This window comes from Notechis scutatus, chromosome Z (assembly GCF_049901735.1).
Source record: "Notechis scutatus isolate UNSWTSFEM ecotype Mainland chromosome Z, rNotScu1.2, whole genome shotgun sequence".
Classification (NCBI taxonomy): Eukaryota; Metazoa; Chordata; class Lepidosauria; order Squamata; family Elapidae; genus Notechis; species Notechis scutatus.
This window is the reverse complement of record NC_142025.1, coordinates 78,637,141-78,661,822: the sequence shown is the minus strand read 5'-3', so window position 1 is coordinate 78,661,822 and position 24,682 is coordinate 78,637,141. Positions and strand designations below refer to the sequence as shown.

At 40.9% G+C, this 24,682-nt stretch overlaps 1 protein-coding gene across 1 annotated transcript in view; it reads right to left on the bottom strand.

Moving 5' to 3' along the window:
- Positions 1-24,682, bottom strand: part of ERP44 (endoplasmic reticulum protein 44) — a 66,524-nt gene that overhangs the window by 29,073 nt on the left and 12,769 nt on the right. The window contains exons 2-4 of the mRNA XM_026678338.2: positions 22,014-22,086; positions 17,062-17,101; positions 16,507-16,622 (exon numbers count right to left, since the gene is read on the bottom strand). Coding sequence (XP_026534123.1) covers positions 16,507-16,622; positions 17,062-17,101; positions 22,014-22,086 — 229 coding nt within the window. The remainder of the gene's footprint in view (positions 1-16,506; positions 16,623-17,061; positions 17,102-22,013; positions 22,087-24,682) is intronic.

The window sequence follows — 24,682 nt, the reverse complement described above, 5'->3', positions numbered from 1 at the left end:
CTTTGTCGCTGGCTGAAGGAGGCCTAGGGCATCTTTTGGCCAACCAGGAAACGGGGCAACTGACCACATAGAGTTCAACATCTTTTTTCAAAGAAGATCACCAAGATTGGCACTTAGTTAGGTGTAAGGTTTTTACAAGGCCAAAATGCCCTGCCATTTTTGATTCATGACTTTTTGGGGGGGTTGAGGTATGTTGCATGGTGCAATTGGCTTGGTGCTGCTAGAACCCTTCTACCTTTTTTAATGTGGTCTTCAGAACTGTGAGCAATTCATCTGCCATTTGTGATTTGTTCTTCCCTTCCCTCCCCAATGGTTGGGGCTGCCAACTATTGGGATGGGTTGACTGGTCTAACAATTTCAATATTATTGTACTGGGACAGCTTGAGATGCAGTTACCCAAATGGTCTATTTTTTGTATATGGAATTTGTACTTAGAAAGTTTGGTGTATAGCCAGGCAGCGCAGTTTCTTTAACACCATTCTAACTTCACATATTCTACCATAGTTTTGGTGTAGATTAGAATGTCAACCAGATAAACTAGATTTTCTTTATTTAGGTGTTCATGTGGGACCTTATTAATTAGGACCTGGCCATATATTCTTGACAACTGGCTTATTCCAGTTTGACACCTCTGGTTCTTGTCAGCTTGTTTCCCTTGCCACTTTTGTCTTTCCCATTCCCCTTAGAATCCATGCCAGATTCTTACTTCCCCAAATTCCTTCCCTCCACCCTTGCAATTTATAGCAGGATTTCAGCAAAGCAAAGAAGCTGAAGATGGTAGGTCTGACAATTACATTCTTTTTCTGATTTATTGTTGTTTGCTTTACTCAATTAATCAAAAATAAAACTGGGAAAGGGGAGAAAATAACATTGTGGAATGACTTCAGTGGCATTGTGCAAGATGTAAGGGAGAATAACCAGTTCTATTTCTGGAAAATATTTTTTACTAGCTCATAATATCACATCAACAACAAAAAAGTTAGACGCTGGACTCCTTCATCACCCAGGATAACTCAAGGAAGAATAAACATTCATGCAGACGTTCCCAATTCACATTCTCTTCAGTAACAGATCACTCTTCTCATATATAGATTTAGATTATCCCAGCCCTTTTTATTTGAAAAATGGAAAAAAAATATTTTGGTAATTAAAGGTACAATTAAAAAAAAACCCATAGAGCAAGACTTATGCTTCTTGCTCTTACCATAGAGCAAGAAAATAAGTATGGTTTAGCATCTCTCCAACTTGACTATAATTTTGAATTTCAAAAATGAGAAGTTTAGGAAAATTAAAACATGTGTTTCAGATACAGATAGTCCTTGACTTACAATCATTATTGAGCCCAAAATTTCTGTTGCTAAGTGATACATTTGTAAAGTGAGCTTTGCCTCCATTTTATGACCTGTCTTGAGACAGTTAAGTGAATCACTGCAGTTTTTAACTTAGTAACACAGTTGTTAAATAAATCTGGTTTTTCCATTGACTTTGCTTGTCAGTAGGTTGCAAAAGGGGGTTACACCCAGGGCACTGCAACTATCATAAATATGAACCAATTGCCAAACATCTGAATTTTGATCATATGACCACAGGAATGTTGCAATAGTCATGTGAAAAATGGTCATGTCACTTTTTTCAGTGCTGTTGTAAATTGTTGTAAGTCTAAGACAACCTGTATTGTTATTTTAAACAAAAATAAGTAAAAGTTGTATTAGATTCATAGTTTTTTTATTGTGGGGCAAGCTGAATGATCTCATTTCTTGGCACAACTTATAGCAACTGAGTGTGTAGCCTCAGTTTTTACCCATCTAACAAGCTGCTTTATCAAGATGTTAAATTTTCTATAAAATGTTCCTGTAACTGTAATATTATTTTCAAATATGTAATTAGTTCCCCATTTGATGAAATTTTAGGGTGGAAAAAGAAATAGCATTTTGTAGTTCAATGTTGTTCTGTACTTGTGTGTGTGAGAGAGAGACAGAGACAGAAACACAGAGAGATAGAAACAGAGTGCTTTTCTTCTGTTCAATCATGAGTGAAACATACATCTAGAGGGATTCAAATTGTTCAAAAGAAACAGACCTAATAGAAGATGTAAGAGTTGCACTATATTGAAGAAACAATTACAACTCTATAGAAATGCAACAAAATCATAATGAAAACCTTCTATAATGTGTTTGGGTTAATATACAAGGAAAAAGGAATGAATGACATTGCCATAGAAATATATTACAGACCACCCAACCAAACAGGGAAAGATTTTTGCTAATCAGTTACATAAGGTGTGCAGAATGCACACCACAACAGTAACAGGGTTACCTGATATCAACTGTGAGACAAACTCTGAACTAATGGAAGATCAAACAGGTTCCTGACAATCCGAGTAGACAATGTCTCCCAAAAGATAGAGAAGGGAACTAGGCTAACTATAGTGAACTTAATTCACACTAACACAGAGGAAATGAGAGAAGAGGAACTTTGGTAGAACTTTGGTGGAGAGTTATTGGAATTCAACACAATGCAATCCAAGCAGAAAATTCAACAAACTTAGAGAGCACTTTAGAAGAATTCCAAGGGTAGAATGTTTTCCTTAAGGAGAAAACAACTCAACAAGCTTGGGAAACTAAAAAAACTGAGATCATAAAAGCCTAGTCTAGCACACACAAAAAGAGACCCCCAAAGGAAATTAGTATACCTGAACAAATAACTTCCTGATAAACAGAAAGATAAAAAGGACAAGTATCAAAAGTGAAAAGAAGGGCACATAAGTAAGGAAAAATATCAACATATAGCCTGAATATTCAAAGATGAAGCCAGGAAAGGTAATGCTCAGAATGAAGTAAAACTTGACACAAATATCAAAAATAATTTTAAAAAGAACTTATGTCAATGTGTAGAAAACAAGAAAAAAGTTAAGGAAACAATTAGTCAGCTAATGGGGAAGATGGCAAGAAGGTGATGGTAGTAGGGAGAAAGTGGAACTGATTAATTCATTCTTTGTGCAAAAAGAAAAATTACAAAGCAGTACCATAAAAAGATTAGGAATATGTCCCTATGCATCTTTACGATTAAAAATAGGCAAGAAAATGGTAAGATAACACCTATCCACTCTAGACAAATTCAAATCACCAGGACCAGATAGATTACATTCCAGGAGCTGGCAGATGGGATGTCAGAATCATTGAACCATCTTTCAAAGGTCCTGAAGCACCAGGGAAGTATCAGAAGACTGGAAAAGAGCTAACAAGATTCCCATCTTCAGAAAAGGGGAAAAATAGATCCAGGAAATTACAAACCAGGAAAACACAGCCTAACATGAATACCTGGGAAGAGCCTGGAAAAGATAATCAAGCAACAGATCTGTGAAGCAAACAAAGTTATTACTTGAAGCAAACAAAATTATTACTAGAAACCAACCTGGGTTTGTCAAAAACAAATCGCACTAGAAACTCTTACTGCATTCTTTGACAAAGTAACTAAGTTAGTGGACCAATGAAATGCTGTGGATATAATGTACTTAGATTTCAAAAAGACATTTCATAAAATAGGCCACAACGTACTGTACTACTTGGTAATATAGAAAAACTAGCTCAATGCCTGTGCTTCACTACGAAACTATGTGGTTGGGCTTAATCTTTTGGGAGGAAAATAAGGGGAAAGAATTCTGCCTCGGCCTACCAGCATCCATTGGTATTCATCTGGCTAGTGTCCTATCAGTGTGTGAGAGTATTTGGTGTTTGGAAACTGAAATGGTATTTGCTGGGAGAGCAAGGAGACAGCAGGGAGCCTGGGCTTGGCTTAACTCTACTGTTCTGTACTAAAGCTGCTTGGTGCTGTAAAACTAAAACTGAAACTCCTCTCCTCATGTTTTGCATTTGGAACAGATTTCTTTTCAGGTGGGGAGGGGGAGTAGAACTCCTTAGCATCAGAGCGTGATAATAATAATATAGGAAATATTAATGGTCATTTCGAAAAATCCTTTCTTAGTGAGCACCTAGAAGCCAAGAGGAACACATAAGCCAAATTTCAAGTTTGTAGGCTTTACAGTTCTGGAGATTTTATAATGATGTGTGAGTGATATTTCATTTTTATATATGTAGGTGTAGATTAGATAGCATCACTACCAGATGGATTTGTAACTAGATGACCAACCACACGTATAGTTACATCTACATGGAAGGAAACATGAATTGGGGTACCAGAAGGTTCTGTTTTAGGCCCAGTAAATATTCATAAATAATTTAGATGAGAGATAGAGGGGGAATTCATCATACTTATATATGTTAGTAAGCTGATGGCAATGGACAACACTTTAAAAGATAGGCTCAAGATACAGAAGGATCTTGACAGATTTAAACACTGGGCCCTTCACCATGCTTTTCAATGGTGAAAAAAACCTAAGATTTTAAACAGGTAATAAAAAACCCACCAAATGCACAGATATAGAATAGGTAGTTATCTTGCTCAACAGCAGTAACTGTAAGAGGAATCTAGGAGTGAATTAGTGGACAACCACTTAAATATGAACCAGAAGTGTGCTGCAGCTGCCAAAAAAACAATGCATTTTTAGGTTGCATTAACAGGGGGATAGTAACAAAATATTATGTGTCATTTTATCTACACTACAGGGCAGTTTTGCTCACTATGATACAAAAAAGATGTTGAGATTCTATAAAAAGTACAAAAAAGAGCAACAAAGATGATTAGGAGACTGGCGGCTAAAGTGTACCATGAACAATTGCGGGAACTGGAATTTCTAGGAAAGGACTGGGGTGATATGATAATAGTCTTCCAATATTTAAAGGGCTGTCACAGAAAAGAGGGGGTCAACCTATTCCCAAAAGTACTTGAGGTTAGGACAAGAAGTAATGGATTAAATTTACTAAAGAGAGATCCAACTTAGAATTAAGGAGAAATGTCCTATCAGTGAGAAAAATTAATAGTGGAATGGCTTGCCTCTAGAATTTATGGGTGCTCCATCTGTGGAACTTTTTAAGAAGAGAATGATTTGTCTGCAGTGATATAATGTCTCCTGCTTAAGCACAGGTTTGGACTAAAATACCTCTAATGTTCCTTCTAACTGCTATGCTGTTACATCCAATGCTTGGAGATTGCCTGGAGAAATTCCTCCAGTTTTCTCAGTAAGGTTTTTCAGAAGTGATTTTTTCATTGCCTTCTTTCTAGGACTGAGAGAAAGCATCTAGCCCCGTGATGGCGAACCTATGACACACATGCCACAGATGGCGCGCAGAGCCCTCTCTGTGGGCACACAAGCTGTCGGCCCAACTCAGCTCCACCGTGCATGCGCGCCTCCCAGCTGATTTTCGGGTCTAGATCACGCTGCCTTCACCGACCCATTTGCAAAAAACCTGGCCAAACTGTTTAACTTTCTGTCCCATTGGCTGGCCCAGCCCCACCCTATCTGCCTCTCCCACCTCCAGAGTCACACGCGTCACACGCCTAATGGTTCTTTGGTTGCTCTCTGGTTCCCGCTCCTTGCTTGTTGTTGTCGTGGCTGCTTGCTTGCTTGCTTGCCTGCCCTGACTCCTCGCTTGACTTCTGTGGCCTGCATAATTTTTGGCAAGTTGCTGACTTTTTGCCCCACCCTGCCTTGCTTGCTTGTCGCGACCCAGGCCCAGCTGCTCTAATTCCTGGCCCGCTTGCTGTCACTGCCGTCAGTGGCCGCATGCAGCCCTGAGACATCCAGCCCCTTGCCAGCCAGGAGTGCTGCCACCAGTCGCTCCCTTGTGCTCACATGCCTGCCTCGCGCCCCCAGTGGCTTTAAACAATGCCGCAAGAAAGGCCCGGGATCCACATGAGCTGGGGGGAGAGCAGGCATGGCTGGCTGGATACGGGAGGGAGGGTATCGTGTGGGAGATCGCAGCATTAGAGCCTTTCCCAGGTGTCCCCTGGCCTGCGAGGGGAGGGCATGATCTCCAGTGCTTCCCCCAGGAGCCGCAAAGTGCTCACCTCCCATCCCACTGCGCTTCTCTTTCCTCTCGCCAGAAGCGCTTGCACGCCCAGCGAGAAGGAGGAGGCTTGGTGAGGGCTGGTGAGCGCTTTGCGGATCGGAGCCCTTCCCAGGTGTCCCCTGGCCTGCGAGGGGAGGGTGCAATCTCCTGCCCTCCCCCCCCCAGAAGCTGCAAAGTGCTCCCCTTCCCTCCCACACTTCTCTTCCTCCTCACCAAAAGCGCTCACATGCCCAGTGGGAAGGAGGAGGCTTGGCAAGGGCTGGTGAGCACTTTGCGGCTCCTGAGGGGGAGGGGTCGAGCCTCTCCTTTGCAACATGTTCGGCATCTTTGGGCATCACTGATAGCCGCTTCCTGCAACTCAGGAGTTCTGCGCTCTTCCCACTGCTGCTCAGCCTCCTCAATGCGCGGAGGCAGAAGTAGCCACGACACGGGTTTGCTAGGGAGACTGCAGGAAAAAAATCACCCATGCTATGCTTTGTCCCGCCCTGCCCCCCGCCTGGTTGCCCCATGTCTCATTTAAAGCTCTTGTTCGCTTAGTTCCGAGACCAAAAAAAGAAAAAATCCCGATCAGCGAGACTTCTATCTCTAAGCAAGAGAGAAAACCATGGTCTCCTGAAGCAGTTCCCCTTGAGTGTGGAGAAAAGTAGCAATTTAATACCCTTTACTCTCCGAAAGTCCCTTCTACCATCCCACCTCATCTTTCAGCACCTCTTCTCCGCGTACAGGAGCTGCATTCTCACGGTGATTGGCTAGCCCTGCAGCCTACGGGAAAAGCGAGGAGGAAGTGGCTGGGGGAAAAGTTGGGGAGACAGGAGGAGCCTCCCCTTTCCCAGCAAGCTGGGGCTGTCTGCAATCGCTACTGTTCCCCTTTGTGGGGGTGAAGCCCAACGTCTTTTCTCTCGCCCAGCAGTCATGGCTAAGGAAGCACCGGTGCCAGGTACTTTAATGCCCACCGCAATCCAAAGCTCGGCTTCCTGCTCTCGGTCTCCCTCTGTCACAGGTATCAGTTCAGGAACCGTGTGGGGAGGGCTACAGAGGCTTCGGCCTCCTCCCCCCTCAGTTCATCTCCAGGCAACAGTGAGAGAACTGGGAGAACAGCTAAAGCAGGGATCCCCAACCTTTTCGACGCCGCGGCCCGGTTCCGACATCAGCTGGGCGCCGCATGCCCGGTATCGGCGTCAACTGGGCGCCGCCATCTTTTATGACGAAAAGGCGCTTCGGTGACGTCACGGAGCGCTGTTCGTCATCATAAAAAGCGGCGCAACGCTTCTGGTGAGCTTTTCGGGTAGAAATGGCTTTCTACCCGAAAAGCTCATCGAGCGCTGGCGCCGCCATCTTTTATGGCGAAACAGCGCTTCCGGTGAGCTTTCTACCGGAAAAGCTCACCAGAAGCGCTTTTTACCAAAAAAGATGGCGGCGCCAGCAACCAGCGGCCCGGTAAGGCTTGTTCCGCGGCCCGGTACCGGTCCGCGGACCGGCGGTTGGGGACCCCTGAGCTAAAGAACTGGGAGAGGGAGAGGGAGAGGGAGAGGGAGAGAGAGAGAGAGAGAGAGAGAGAGAGAGAGAGAGAGAGAGAGAGAGAGAAAGGGAGGGAGGGAGAAAGGGAGAAAGGAAAGGGAGAAAGGGAAAGAGAGAGAAAGGGAGAAAGAGAATGAGGGAGAAAGAGAGACAGAGAGGGGGGAGAAAGAGGGAGAAAGGGAGAGAGAGACAGAGAGGGGGAGAAAGGGAGAAAGAGGAGAAAGGGAGACAGAGATGGGCGAGAAAGGGAGAGAGAAAGAGAGACAGAGATGGGGGAGAAAGAGAGAAATAGGGAGAAAGGGAGTCAGAGAAAGAGGGAGAAAGGGAGAAAGAGACAGAGAGGAGAGAAAGGAGAAAGAGGGAGAAAGAAACAGAGACAGAGAGAGGGATGGAGAAAGAGAGAAAGAGGGAGAGAGGGAGATGAAAGAAAAGGGGAGATAGAAAGAGGGAGAAATGGAGAAAGAGGAAGGGGGAGAAAGGGAGAGAGATGAAAGAAAGAGGGAGAAAGAGAGGGAGAATGAGAGAAAGAAAGGGAGAAAAAGGTGTAAGAAAAAGGAGAAAAACAGAGATAGAAAGAGCGGAGAGAGAGAGATGAGATGTTTCTTATGGGAAAGGGGAGTTATCTAAGCAAGAGCTCCCTACTCACTTTACCCCACCTGAAAGGGGAGAGAGGGTCCCTTTGTTATTATTTGAATAAAATGAAATCCACTATTTGTACTTAGTGTAGCTGTCCTTTATTTCCTGCTTTTTCAACCCCAGCTGCTTTGTGTGGCACAGCTGAGGTTGAAAAAGCAGGAAAGAAGAGGATTTTCAAATGCTGCGCACCCACGCGCAGTGCTTGTCAGCTGTCCAGGCGGCACAGCTGATGATTTTCTTGCAAACACTATGCACATACGCACAGCACTCATCAAGCATGCAAAACGCACGCTCACCGAACTGGTTGTAACATTGGTTGGATCCCACTCTTGCATGTTGGCACTTCACAATAAATAAGTGGGTTTTGGGTTGCAGTTTGAGCACTCGTTACTGAAAAGGTTCGCTATCACTGGTTTAGCCAAAGGTTACTCAGCTGGTTTTGAGCATAAGGCAGAACTAGAACTAACAGTGTCCTGTTTTCTAGCCTGAATCCTTTTCCACTACCCAAACTGTCTCTCTCTATAAAGATCAATGACCTATACAGACCATTGCACTTTCTGTCATATTTCTTCAAAATATATATTTTTCTGTGATTTGGACAGCTCTGTAATTTATCATTTTTTAAATAAAGGATGCTTTCTTTGGTAATATTGAAAACTGAAAATAACATTTTATCTTTTCTTCTTTTTAAATTCTGTTTGATTTTTTCTTCTTCTGGTCTAGTTTACAAGGACAGCAGGACTCTGATCATATACATCTTGCCACATAACCAGGAGCTTGGGGTATTTCGCTTTTTGCATTTAGGATATAAAAAGTACCGTATATACTCGAGTATAAGTCGACCCGAATATAAGCGAGGCACCTAATTTTATAAAAAAACTGGGAAAACTTATTGACTCGAGTATAAGCCGAGGGTGGGAAATGCAGCAGCTACTGGTAAATTTCAAAAATAAAAATAATTAATTTGGGAAACGATCTCACTATCTCACGTCGCCTCGGGAAGGGAAAGGCAAAGCGCTTTTTGCCTTTCCCTTCCCGGCTGGGGCTGTTGGGAGTCGCTGCCGCCTGCCTTTCCCTTCCGGATGAGGCTGTTGGGAGTCGCTGCCGCCGGCGCGGACCCAGTCCCGCCGCCTCGGGAAGGGAAAGGCAAAGTGCTTTTGCCTTTCCCTTCCCGGATGGGGCTGTTGGGAGTCGCTGCCGGCGCGGACCCAGTCCGCCGCCTCGGAAGGGAAAGGCAAAGCGCTTTTGCTTTCCCTTCCCGGATGGGGCTGTTGGGAGTCGCTGCCGCCCCAGTCCCGCCGCCTCGGGAAGGGAAAGGCAAAGCGCCTTTGCTTTCCCTTCCCGGATGGGGCTGTTGGGAGTCGCTGCCGCCCCAGTCCTGCCGCCTCCGGGAAGGGAAAGGCAAAGCGCCTTTGCTTTCCCTTTCCGGATGGGGCTGTTGGGAGTCGCTGCCGCCCCAGTCCTGCCGCTCGGGAAGGGAAAGGCAAAGCGCTTTTTGCCTTTCCCTTCCCGGATGGGGCTGTTGGGAGTCGCTGCCGCCCCAGTCCCGCCGCCTCGGGAAGGGAAAGGCAAGCGCCTTTTGCTTTCCCTTCCTGGATGGGGCTGTTGGGAGTCGCTGCCACCCCAGTCCTGCCGCCCGGGAAGGGAAAGGCAAAGCGCTTTTTGCCTTTCCCTTCCCGGATGGGGCTGTTGGGAGTCGCTGCGGCGGCGCGGCCCCAGTCCCGCCGCCTCGGGAAGGGAAAGGCAAAGCTTTTGCCTTTCCCTTCCCGGATGGGGCTGTTGGGAGTCGCTGCGGCCGGCGCGACCCCAGTCCCGCCGCCTCGGGAAGGGAAAGGAAGCGCTTTTTGCCTTTCCCTTCCCGGATGGGGCTGTTGGGAGTCGCTGCGGCCGGCGCGACCTCAGTCCCGCCGCCTCGGGAAGGGAAAGGCAAGCTTTTTGCCTTTCCCTTCCCAGATGGGGCTGTTGGGAGTCGCTGCCGCCGGCGCGCCCCAGTCCCGCCACCTCGGGAAGGGGAAAGGCAAAGCGCTTTTGCCTTTCCCTTCCCGGATGGGGCTGTTGGGAGTCGCTGCCGCCGGCGCGACCTCAGTCCCGCCGCCTCGGGAAGGGGAAAGGAAAGCGCTTTTTGCCTTTCCCTTCCCGGATGGGGCTGTTAGGAGTCGCTGCCGCCGAGCGGCCCAGTCCCGCTGTAGCCTCGGGAAGGGAAAGGCCACGGCTTGGAAGGCCGCCGCTGGAGCGAAGCTGTGCGCAGCCGCTGTGTTAGCATCGGATCGGGCGTGCCGGACGGTTCCGACCAAGCCCCGAGCCCGTCTTTGGTGCCCGCCCAGCACCGCGGAGCTCCCTGTACCGGGAGAAGGGGAAGACCCCCGGGATGGGGGCAGGGAGAGGAGCTTCTCCCGCCTGCCCTCTTTCCGCGCCCACCGGTGTCCCGCAGGGGCGACCCCGCCCGCAGTCGCCGCCGCTTGTAAGAGACGGGCCGGGGTGGGTAGAAAGGCGCCGGGCGCCTTGGAGGAGAAGGTCCCGCGTTCGCCTGTCTGCCCGCGGATGTCAGCGGAGCTTTGCCGCTGCTTCGTCCGGGGTCTCTGGGCAAACACGTCCACCGAGCGGGCTTGTCGCCTCCGGCACGCAACGAGCGCTGCCCTCGGATTCCCTGTCCGGTTGCCCCCTTTTGAGGGCGATGGCAGTAAACTGTTCCCGTAGCAGCGGCTTCGCTCCAGCGGCGGCCTTCCAAGCCGTGGCCTTTCCCTTCCCGAGGCGACGCGGGACTGGGGCCGCCCGGCGGCAGCGACTCCCAACAGCCCGTGCCGGGAAGGGAAAGGCAAAAAGCTCTTTGCCTTTCCCTTCCCGAGGCGGCGGGACTGAGGTCGCGCCCGGCAGCGACTCCCAACAGCCCGGCCGGGAAGGGAAAGGCAAAAAGCGCTTTGCCTTTCCCTTCCCGAGGCGGCGGGATTGGGCCGCGCCGGCAGCAGCGACTCCACACCATTTTTTTTCAGAGGTGAATCTGACTCGAGTATAAGCCGAGGGGATTTTTCAGCACAAAAATGGGCTGAAAAACTCGGCTTATACTCGAGTATATACGGTAGATGAAACCTTGGAAGATTAGCAGTAGTAGAGGGAATTATCCCAAAGGAGGTAGCTGAATTAGGACATGAAGGCCCGGGGGCATCCTGGAGAAAAATTTGATTATTATTATTATTATTTTTATCCTATGGATTCAGCCATTTGTTAAAAATGCTTATGACACCAAAAACAGATGTTGCAAAATCCTCAAAAGAGAGAGGGAGGAAGGGGGGGAGGGAGGGAGGGAGGGAGGGAGAGGGAGAGGGAGAGAGAGAGAGGAGAGAATAATTTCAGTAATCTTCAGTACCGTTAATCATGGTACATTTGTGATCGCTTGACAATCTGAGAATTGCTTTGTTCCATTTATATCAGAGAATGTTGACTGTGTCACTCAAAGACTGCTGTCTGATTAAATTAAGGATGGTATCTGGGAATCCCTCAAGTTTACATTCTGTCTCCATTTTGTCTATTTTAACATATATGAAATCATTAAGATGGAGTAGCATTGTGGCCTAGTGATGAAGTTGCTCACCTCCCAGTTGGTCATTCGGAAGACTGAAAGTTTAATCCTAGGTAGCAGCAGATGCTTCTCTCTCAGGGCACAAAGAGAAAATATCTGCTGCAAACTCCACCCAGGAATCAGGAAGGGATATCTGACCAGTAAATGCTCAATTCCATTCAGTTGTTCTGACTTTACCCTGAACTAAGAGATTATAGGGTCATAAATAAAGAAAAAAATGAAACCACTAAGAGAGATTTTCAGAAAACTTTTAAGCTGATACTAACGTATTGATGGCACTAAAATGTATTTACAGGTAGTCTGCAACTTACAACCTTAATTGAATTGAACATGGAATAACAGTCATATAATATGGTGGTTCTTAAGTGGGTCATCATGTGACCCTGTTGATTTTATGATGTTTTTGCAGCAGTCATTAAAAGCAAATGCTGTGCCCATTAATGGGTGTTTTTGCTGGAACTAGAAATAAATGCCAGAACTGGCAAAAAGTGCCAAAAATTGCAATCACTTGATAATGGAATCCTGAAAATAGTTGTGGATGCGAGTTGGTTGAAAAATACATAACATGCAATCATGTGATCACGGGGAGGGTCATTGGAAGGACCTCTAGAAGTCCATTATAACTTTAAATGATTGCTAAGTGATTGGTCATAAAGTGAGGACTTCCTGTATCTTTGTCTAGATCACTAGGGAATGGAAATTGAATCAAAATAAGATGGAAATACTCCTAAAAGTATATTATAATTTTAGGATTAAGGTAGATGCACTACATGGGATCAGAGCTAACTTAGAACAACATCCACACCTAGGTCACCCTGAAAATTGCCTGGATAAAGTGAAGTAGCGACAGAGCCAGCAAGCCGGCAATGGATAATATGTAGTTACACAAATCCAAATGAGATACAAATGGGCTGATCCAATAAGTAATGATTGTGGCAATGTCAAAGGACCAGGAGACAGGATAGCAAAGTATAAAACAGGAACTCTGGATATAACCAGTTTGGGAAATAAAAAAGAAGAAATCTTGGAAAGAATGGAAAGAAGGGGGATCAAGATAATAGGACTAGTCAACATAAGACGCAAAGGACATGGTAGTAAGAAAGTTCATAAAGGATACATTTATCTGCTCAGGAGGGGATTAGCAAAGAATGGAGTAGACTTCTTGGTACATCCAGTCATAGCAAAATGCATGTCTGCAAAGTGCATATTAGACATAAACAACTATTTGGACAGAATAATAATACTTAAAAAAGGAGAGCAAATTGAAACATATACACAGCTGTATGCCCCTTGTAATGATAATTACACAGAAGAAAAAAAGGATGATTTGTTCAATGAACTAATTGAGGAGATAGAGAAAGCAGAATCTACTGTATCTAATGGGTGTTTTCAACAATAGAATGGGTACTAATGGAAGTAAGTATGAGCAGTTCATTGGCCCACATGCTGCTAAGAACAGTGAAAAGAACAAGAATGGGCAAAAGATATTGGATTTATACAACCAATATCATATTTTTTTCACTAACACACTTTTTGAACATTGAGACTTACAAATGTTACATATGACATAATAGGAATGACATTGCTATTAAAAGTCAGTTTGATTACATATTAACAAGAGTAAAAAGAATATACAGAAAACTTGATGCAAAAGCAATCTCCAACTTTGTAACAATGATTATAAGATTGTAGAGCTTACAGCAAGAAAGAACAAATTTAATATTACAGAAAAAGACTAAATAAAAACCAGAAAATAATTAAAGAAGAAGCAGTAGAACTACTACAATAAAATGTGGAGACAGCATTTAATCAACTATCACCAGAGGTGGAATACATGGAGAATGAATGGAAAGAACTACCCTGCTTAACATCACAGAAAAACTAGGCAGAAAAATGAAAAGTGGAAAAAGACGGAATGTGACCAAACATATGATTATAAAGAGAGAAAAAAAAGTAGTAAAGTTGAAAAAAAGTGATTGGATATTATTAAATATTGGATAAAATCAGGGAAAGAAGATTATGTAAACTATAGATTTCAATCTAAGATACCAACAGGACAATCAAGAAAGCAAAACAAGAATCCTGGCAGACACTGAGAGAATAGCCTTCACAACATTTTACTAAGTAATCAAAAGTATATAGAAAAGACAGAATTGTAACCGCACAGAAATAATTAATGATAAGAATAGAAGTCTATTAATATAATCATCAGAAGTAATAGGTAGAGAAAACTTCAAATAATTCCTCAACTCCCTAGGAGAACATGAGGAAGAAACCACATAAATCTGCCACTGTAACAGCACTAGAACAAAAAATATTGATTGAAGAAGTACAGTAGCAAGAGTTCTAAAAGGATCGCCTAAATATAAACCACTGGGAATAGATAGGCTAGCAAAAGAAATAATCCAAGCAGTGGGGAAAGTAAGATCAGATGGCTATATAGAATCTTTAATGTAGCATGGACACAACTAGCTGCACCTACTGATTGGCAACAAATAATATCACTATGGAACAACAAAGGACAATGAGAATGCACACAATCCTGAGGCATCTCACTCTTGATCCATACAGGGAAAATGTATACCAAGTTAACAGAAATGAGGTTGACCAGTTATAGAACCACAATTAGAAGAACAACAGATAGACTTTAGAAGAAACAGAAGCTGCACAGAAGCAAATGTTATGCTTAAATAACTAATAGTAAAGAATACTGACTAAAAAAAGAATCTCTTTAAGGTATTTGTAGACCAAGACAAATTGTTTAATAGAGTTGATAAGAAACTACTTTGGTAACAATTAAAAGGTTATATAACAATTGCAGAAGTGTAGTTAGAACAAATCAAGGTACATTGGAGCCTTTCATAATAATATCTGGATTTTATTTGATTGAGGGGCAGGGCATCTTCAAGACTTTTAGAATATAATTTCAATTAAAATCACTAAATAACCAATCTAAACTAAATAACCAATCATGTAAGATAAGAGATAGGGTGTAAAGAGGAAGAAGAAGAAGAAGAGGAAGAGAAAGAGGAAGAGGAAGAAGAAAGGACAATGAAGAAGAATGTGATGGAAAGGATGGAAAACCCAGTTACAAAATAGGAAATATAAGAAACATACTCCAAACCCATCAGGGACTCAAATGCCTATACATAAACTCTCAAAGTTTAGAGAGCAAACAGGGTGAACTTGAAGAAGACATGATATAGTTGCTATTACTGAAACATGGTGGGATGAAACTCATTACTGGAATGTACTGATGGAAGGATACAAACTATTCAAAAGAAACAGACCTAGTAAAAAAGGTCTGTTCCAAAAAAGGTGGAGGAGCATTATATATAAAAGATTACTACATCTCTATAGAAATCCACCAAACCAAGAATGAAAACCACATAGAATTGATATGGATCAATATAAAAGGATCATTTCTGACAGCGGGTCCAATTCACCACTAAGTTCTGGAGAGAGTTCATTAGGTCCATTGGGTCCTCGCAAGGGCTTAGCTCAGCATTCCATCCAAGTACCAATGGGGCTGCAAAATGTGCGAACACCATGGTGGAGCAGAACTTGAGATGTTATGTCAGGGGTCCTGAAACTTTTTAAACAGGGGGCCAATTCACGGTCCCTCAGACCATGTAGGGAGGCCAGACCGGTTAATTGGGTGTGGATAGGTGGTCATGTGACTCAAGTGCGGCCAATTTAGGTTTATTTTGAAAAATGCTGGGTAAGAGATATGTAGAAAATTAAATGGGTGCAGTGTTATAGTGCAGTAACATCACATTGTAACTTTATATTCCAAGCACATTTTTTAGTATTCCACAACTCACGGGATAAAATGTTTCATTAGAAGAATTTCATTCAATGGGAGAAAGCAGCACATGACTGCTTAACTTATTCTTTATTACGAATTACTCACTTTTAAGACATCACCTTCATTATCAAATAAAACATCATTTTTAATACTTACTTTTCCACACTATTACAATATCATTTATCATTGTATTCATTAAATTATGATCTAATAAAATATGGTGTACTTAATTTTCAGCTAACATACCTCTTATACCACCTCTATTTCTAATTTTAGAAATATGATTAAAAAATTAAAAAAGAGTTAAGACCTTTCCAGGATCACCTTAAGGTTCCACATTCTCCAGAAAAAACATCTTTATATTGGTTCTAAAAGCAGGCAAATATTTTGTTACTAGACATCAAGCATAGTAAAAGTCATCAATAATTCCTTATCATTTGCTATGCCTTAGTCAACCAAAATCTGCAGCATGCCTGATCAATTGTACATCAAAATAAGATATCTATTTTAGACTGACCATCTAGGCTGACCATTCTGAATGCAGTTAGGAAAAAGGACCTATTTAGGTTTCCTGCAGGCATTGCAGTTGCATAAAGCAAGATGCTATTTATATTGTAAATACAAAAACATGAAATGTGATTCTTGACTAGAGTTCAATATAAGCTTTGAAGAAATGAAGAAGTCATTAAAAGTGAAAAATGTAATTTTTAATTAATTATAATAAATAATAAGGTAGATTGACTCAGTTACAGTGGTGATAGATGCACCATTGCAAGACCTGAAACACCAAATTAGGGACAGATTGTTACAGATAAAAATGTAGCTTGCTAAAAATTCATATTTATAGGCACATCATCACTTTTTTAGATCAGCAATGTATCTTTGTTCGGTAACTCACTGCAAGATCTTAGCTTATTCCAATAACATATTCCAATAATTATTATTTTTTTCAACTAGATATTTAAAACATAAACAACTTCTTAAAGCAGTTTACTTACAGTATTGATCACAATCGACTCTCGCAAATACAATTTGATTCTTATCTGGAAAATCTTCTTTAATTATATTAGAAGCTTCCTCAAATATAGGGTGTAGCATTTGACTAAATCGGCACCTGTTGAAAGGAAAGATACAAAATAACAGTCAATTTCTAAAAATAAAGTATTAGAGGATTTCACATTGTAGTAACACAGAGAATTACTGAAAGCAAATGTACATTACACAAGATATTTCTTTACAAATTAATGGATCAAGGTAATCTGAATATCTTCCTAATTTTTGATGATGGGGTTTATTTCTCTAGACAATAAGAAGGAAAAAAAAGTCTCTGTTTCATAACATCATTCCTGATAAAGTATAATTAGAATACAATATACCTTTGAAGAAGGTATACTGACAAGAAAAAGTATGATTATATATTTAATTTTAAAAGTACTAAATTTACATTTGAAAATTTTTAAATTTATCTTAGATTTATAAATGCTTTTTCAAAAGAAGAAAATAATCCCAATTTTGCTATTAATAAAAATATATGATTGTATAGAAATACTTACCAATCAGCATAAAAATTCACTAATGCAACATCTGCATTGTCTGGGAAAAAGAAAAATTAATTAATGTTTGTGACATCACAAAGTCAACACGTAAAATATTAAATCAACAGTGCAGAAAATGAATAATGAAATTATCATTTTCAGAAAGTCAGCAAGCAACACTCAAATAAATCAGAATTCATTAAAAAGTAATATTGTTTCTATTACAGAATTATTAGGTTAACTGAATTTAAACTAGTTATTTAAACTACAGTTCTTTTATTCTGTGTCTGTTTTATGGAAGGTTGAGAGAGCAAAGGATGAAAGAGAAAAAAAATAGCTTTGCCTATGAAAATTAATTTTTGCTGTCCTTCATAGGGGCATGTATTTGATGTGGTAACTTGCCCATGCCTTGTCTTCAGTTTCAAGTGAACTTACTTGATTCTGAACTTTATTAATCCTGTCTTCTGTGCAAGAGCAGAATCCACAATTCTTCTGTTTTAATAAGTTCCTTTGTGTTTTGGAACTTTAAATTTGAGCTTTGAGGAATTTAAATTTCTTTGTTATGGTGATTTGGTCCAGGTTTCTTTATTCTACCCTGATTGTCTGGGAAATAAAATGTTTGTAACTGCACAATACCCAATATGGCAACCATTTTGTGAGAGCATCCACACCAATCTTCCAAATTTTCAAACATAGACTTTCACACTCCAAAGTTAAGTTACAATAACCCCAAATCTATGAACGTTTTAGGATCTTTGCTGCATATGACCAACAGCAGAGAGCTATCATAGTAAGTGGTATTAATGTTCATTTAGGCTTTTTTGAACCAAGTCATGGGATAAAAATAAACCGATTTTTCATATATCTTTCAGAGAATATAGATTCCTATCCTCATTTCTGTTCTAGCTCTTACATGTAATCAAAGATTAATGATGTTTCAGAGTCAGATAAAATTAGGGGTTTGGGCTGTGCATACACTTTGAAAGGGATTTTTTCCAAGTTCATATGGCTGCTTTTGAAAACTACAGCTACTTTAGTGCCACACATGTAAACTGGGGAAAAAACACAGCAGTTTTAAAAGTTTGCAAAAAGCTGCTCCATATGGTTATCCTGTAATACGTATTTTGAAGGTGCTACAGAGCATTATTTTTCCGAGCATTATTAGATACATCATAGCCGTACCAAAATCAGTAAGATTCATTAACTAATTTAATGTGATTAAAGCATAACAATACAGCCAAGGTTTTTGCTTTGGAATTTGTATTACCAATGGAAGGTTTCCTTCTATTCGTAGCAATAATAAAGTTCCAAAAAGAGTAGTATTTTAAAACCTTATGCAATCTGATTTTCATTTAGCATTATGACATTATAAATGTATATACTTATATCATTAGCTTTTAAATATTTTTCCTTCAATATTATGCAAATATACTCAAGATTTCACTTATGAATAACAAATGTAGTCATTCTTAAATGCTTCTCCTAGAGTATTTTAAAATATGGCTGGCTATTCAATCAAAATCTAACTCAATGAATTCACAATCAACTTCAGGAACAGAATTCAAGCCAATATTTAACATAGATTTAATTTTAGGAAGGTTACAAGGTTTGGTTGGGGGAGTGGAACAGGGAGCAAACAGGAACATGAAATTATTGGCAGATGGACACATGCTAGGATATGAGGGTATCACACATGGGGATAGGCAGTTTTTTATACTGGTGTATTTATTAAAAAATTATATGGCCGTCCATCTTTCATTAAATTTTTGGAAGCTCTCAGGTTTTGCTTTCCACCCCACCCCCCACCCCCCAATGTCTAGCCCAATATCTAGTCAATGGACCATTGCAGGTTTGGGCTTTCAATTATTGCTACTGAATGACTTCATCTGGTAATAAAACTCTTCTCATCTGTGATTTGCAAATGAGCTAGCAGTTTATTACAATTGACTAGGATTGGGAGCTTTCCTCTCTGAAAAATTTGCCCATCTTGATTTCAAGTGTGGCATTAGATTAGCCAAGTGAACAGGGTTGGGGCAATGGAGTAACTACAGTAGAATCTCTGGTCACAAATGCTTCTGACCATGATCAAATCAGGTTCCGACTAAAAAAATTCACAAAATGTTTGAATCTGGTCACGAACACATACATGACCTCTGGCTCAGAAATTCCTGAAGACGAAACATTAGAAGATGAAGAAATCACCAAAGTTATGGAACAAATTATGGTCATGACCTGAGGTTCTACTGTACTATCATTCAAGCTACTGTTGAGGGTTATAGAGATGCTGCCTTGCAAATTGATTGTGAGACCCCATATATAAGGCTGAGTTTTATTAATCAATTGAGATTATTGTTACTGTATTAGCCTCGCTGTGGGGTAGCAACTGCCAAACCTAGATTTTTGACTTAGTGGTCAAGTTGGCAATGAAATTTCACAGGCTTCAATCCTGGATACAAATGGACACCATACAGTAGCAAATATAGATCTAAGCTAGATCATCTAAGACCCAGCACAATGGTCAAGTGTTAGATCTAGCTTTTGTCTTAGAAAAGCGGCAGTGATTATCACTTTCTGATTGCTTTAAGTGCTGCTCACCACTACAGGAAAAAGGATGTATTATGCCAATCTGTTGAAGGCATCTGATGGATAGGGGCTGGGTGCATATTTTGATCAAGATTTTGGTTACTGCTGCAAAGAAGGTATGGCTGTGCCTTTGAATCAGTTGTACCTGTGCTACCTCTTGTTATCACGATTCACACTTGCACATGGGAACTGAAACACCATTGACTTGCAGATGACTTCTGATGGGGTGGTAGACTCATTCTCACTCTCTTTAATCTTTCAGCAACTTTCAATTATCCATCATGTTATTCTTTTGGACTGACTCGGGTTATTTAGAGTGAGGGGTAGAATTTTATTATAGTTCTTCTCCTTCTTCCAGGGCTAGGGCCAGTTAGTTTTGATGGGCAAAATTGGATAAAAGTCCCCTTCCCAGGTTTCACACTCTCCCCATTCCTGTTTAACATCTATATGAAGTTGCTCAGTGAGATCATTCATCAGCATGGGGTTAATTATCAACTGTACATCTCTATCCTAGGCTGACAAGTCATGCTGTTGGTGTTCTTCTCAGTGCCTGGAGGCTAGAGGGGGGAATGTCCACAGATTGTGGCAGTTTCTAGTTTGGGGTGAGTAGGTGGATGGAGGAGAGACAGGTAAGCCCATGCAGGGTGACTATAAAGACTACTGTAAGTACTCTCAGATAAAGTCACCCAACTTCTATGGGTGTTGGATTCTGGCTGAATAGATCCAATGGAGGTGATTGAGATATACTCTTGCTTGGTTACCTGGAAGATCTTAAGATAGTAGATCCTGAAGAAATGGACAAGGTCCGTATTGTTATGAGCTATATTACCTGTAGTCTGGACCGATTATCCTCCTTGTTAATTAAAACCTCCTGAGAGGTGGCACGTGGTTCAAGCTATGGTAAATGACTCCATGTGTGAGAAGGTGGTTCAGTTGGCCTTGAAAGAGGTAGTGGTTTGCCTCCACCTCAAGAAAACATTCTTGGACCCTATGGCTTTGAATAACTTGTATTCCAACCTTCCCTTTTTAGGGGATGACAAGAAGATGGTAATTTTTTTTTTGCTACAGAGTGCCTTTGATTCTAGAGGGTCTTTCAATCAGATTTCAGATTGAGCTATAGTATTAAGATAGCATTGGTCATACTTGTAGATGTGTGGAGGGTTTGGGATTTTGGTAGTGAGTCCATCCTATTCTTTCTGGATCTCTCACCAGCTTTTGATACCATCAATCATAGTATTTTCTTGACCAATCTTGAGGATTGGGAGTAGGGTACTGTTTCCTACTGGTTCTTTGTGATTGCTATCAGTCAATGCTAGTGACTGGAGACTGGGGGCAGAGGCCCAGCCTAAGCTCCTAGTGTATGGGTATATTATATTATATCTCTCCCCTACTAGTTAACTTTTATAGTCATCCACCCAGCATGGGATTCAGTATCATCACTATGCTGATGATGTACAATTATACATCTCTATCCTAAGTTAGGCAAATGATATTGTTCAGATACTAGCGTAGGAGACCGTAAGGCTCTTACGGAAAGAAACCAGTTGTCAGTCAACCCTAAATGATGAAATAGCTGTGGGTATCACCTCCCCATGGTCAGGAAAGTTGACATCTCTGATTCAGGACAGAGGAACATCCCGCCAGGCAGATCTGGTGCACAATTTGCAGGTCCTCTTGGGACTCATGTTTTCTGCTGGAAGAGCAGGTGACAGATCTGACAAGGAGAGCATAAATTCAACACGTTTTCTTGGACCATGACAAATTGCTCAAGTCACCCATGCTTTGCTCACCACCTGAATTACAGCAATGTATTTAAGGCTGCCCAGATTGTGGTCCAGATTGTGGCAGTGTAAGCAATTATGAGAACACATCCGTTTGTCTATGTTATACCCAGCCTTGGTTCCCATTTTGGCTGTAATTCAAAGTTCCGATAAAAGTCTTTAATTGCAAAGGGCCCCCTCTTGCAAAGGGACCATCTTTCTCCATTTTTTTCTGTCTTGACTTGATCTGGCAAGCTGCCTATGTTCTGGTTCCCCTATATTATGTATTAAGGAAGTGGGCCTATCATAATGAAACATACCCCAGCAGATTTATTTGGCCAATCTTACCAATTTTTTGTTAATCCTTGAAGATCTAACTCTGTCTTAGGCATGAGTCCTATAGGATAACTGACCCCATCACTGTGGTTTCTTTGACATGACTAAAATTATGTGATCTGAGTCTCATTACCCTTAACTGTGCTATTTGATTGCTTTTTGTTGTTATTGTTATCTTTGGTTGTTGAGTGTCTTCCTCTCTATGCCATCAAGAGTCACAACTGTGAGATGGAAACTATATGAATCAAGGCAATAAATAAATGTCCTATATAAGCATTAAACAATACTTACTTAAAACATCATCTATATTTCCACTGTCAAGGCTTGTTATTTCACTTTGAGTTGGATGAAAAAAAGAGGATATCTGCAAGAATATAGACACCTTAAAATGTATCCATTAACCTGCTATACATACATAGTTTAGAATATTTTATGGCCAAAATTGTTTCAGATACTTCATGCATTAAGAGAGTTTAACTTTGTCCTTATCCTCCTCCCCAGTACCCAATGGATTTCTCTCGGAAATATTTGTCTCCCAAGATGAAACACAAATTGTCAAAGATTGTAGTTTACTAAACAAATTGCTGATATAATCTGTCACAATACAGATATTATTCCTGCTTGTACAATTCATAAAATGGGAGAAAATAGATCAAGACAAATTTATTTAACAGTTAAATACCAAGAATCTGCCAAGATTGTTAATAGAGAGCCACTTCCATCTAATATTCTGTTGTCACTGTGTAACTATTTTTTCAGGTAAAACTTACCTGCTGGTAATCAGTTCTTAAGAGCACTTTTTATTTACTAGTATTTTATTTCACTGAAGGGACTCAGAACATGCCCACCTTGCTAGAACTAATAAGGTAGGCGGAATCAGAGATAGGCAACCTTTATAAATAATCTGGCTCCATGCAATGTAAAGATTTAAAGGTTACTAATACCACCTGAGTTGCATCTGGAAGCATACTGGGAACCTGTGCAGCTCATGTACTTCTGGTATTATATATTCTGGATTAGCTGCAGCTTCCAAATGTTTTTCAAGGGCTGCCGGATCCAATCTGAGTTTGGATATCCTCCTCTGACCGCTTGTTTGTGTTCTGTAATCTGGGGGTTAGCTTCTTCCCCATCAATCCTACCTAGTCATAAGGTCAAACCAAGCAGGGAATCCAGTAGATTACATTAGAAGTATCTCCTTCCTGCAAGTGATCTTTGCAATGCACGATTTGTCCTTGAATGGTAACCTCTGGGCACTGTGAGATGCCCACTTGCAGATGTCAAAAACTGTGTTCTACTGCTTTCCGAAATGTTTTTGATGTATAGCAGGGTGTGCCATATAGTTAGTCTTTGTCAATTCCTCAAAAATTGGAGATTAGACAATAGTTGTCAATTTGGACTCAGGGCTGACTTCTTGAATGGTAGGCAGATCATTATCCCTCTCAAAACTGCCAAAACTTCCTTTTCCTCCAAGGAAAGGCTTACTATTACCTGAGTATAACTTCCTATTATTCCTCCTTGGCTATACAGCTAGGTTTTCAAGGTTTGGTCTGCTACATCACCAGAGAAAGCAAGATTCTTCCTGAAATTCTCTATGGACATATCATAGAATTATAGATTTATAAAGTTAAAAGGACTAGGTAATTCACTCCCATACAATGTGCAGGAACATCAATCATTCAAACCATCTGTGAGAAATAGCTGCCTGTTCATGTCTTAAAAACCTTTAGAAATGGAAAACCTATCATAGACTACAGTTTTCTCCTATTGTAGGGGTCCCCAATCCCCAGGCCATGGCAGTTGTTAAGTTAGTAACATAGTTGTTAAGTAAATTTGGTTTACATACACTGATTTTTAAGAAATTAGCCCTAGGATACTGCAACGCTCATAAATATGTGCCAATTGCCAAGCCTCCGAATTTTGATCACATGGCTACAGGGATACTGCAATAGTCACTGTGAAAAATGGTCACAAGTCACTTTTTTTCAGTGCTATGGTAATTTCAAAAGGCCACTAAACAAATGATTGGAAGTTGAGGACTACTTGTATTTGACTTTTTAAATCCAAAATTGGATTTAACATTAAAAATGTTGCTATTGATTACATCAAAATATTTGTTACATAATAAATGTTTTTATCTTAAGCTGATTACTTAATGTATCCATTGTGTTATTATCACAACAATGTGAAGGCACAGCTGTCAGTTCTTTAACTGGTGTAAGCTTCATATGCATCAAGTTCTTCCCAAGAATCTAGGATGCTGTAATATATCTGTGTAGTGTATGTGTAGGTCTAAATGCTGCGGCCTTTTGAAATTGACAGATGTCAATTTTATCAATGCACATATTCCCTAACTGCTGTCCAACATTTACTAGTATGACAATACCCATTGAGACCACAATGGCTAATTTACAGCATTATTTTCAATTTAGATTTTGATATTTTGTGATCTTCTCTAACACTTGTCTTCTATTCTATTAACCTCTAATATTGTCACATCAATTATCCACACTTTTCTTTTTTCAACCACAATTATATTTGCAGTATTAAAAGCCAAGACTTTTATCAATCTGTATTTGGAAATGATTATTTTAACTTGATCATTTTACCAGTTTTTAAACCCTGTGTTACCATTAATTTTTGAACCTCTACATGGTAATTTTTAAAGATGTTCCAGTGAATCGAAAGAATTCAAATTCTTTTTCCTTAATATCCCTCCTTTATTAGATTTGATTTTTATTCTTTCACTATTTTGTAAATATACTAACCATGGTATATGTCTGCATATTAATTACATTTTTCTTGCTATAATTATCTCCAAGAAAGCATTTGAGTGAGTAAATGTGAAATTGCTTGACTTATTATTCCCTTTGTGAAATTCATACTTTTACACATTTTATCTTACATGTCTTTGTAAATTTGTATCCTCATTTGTATCTTTATATAATACAGTACATATCAAT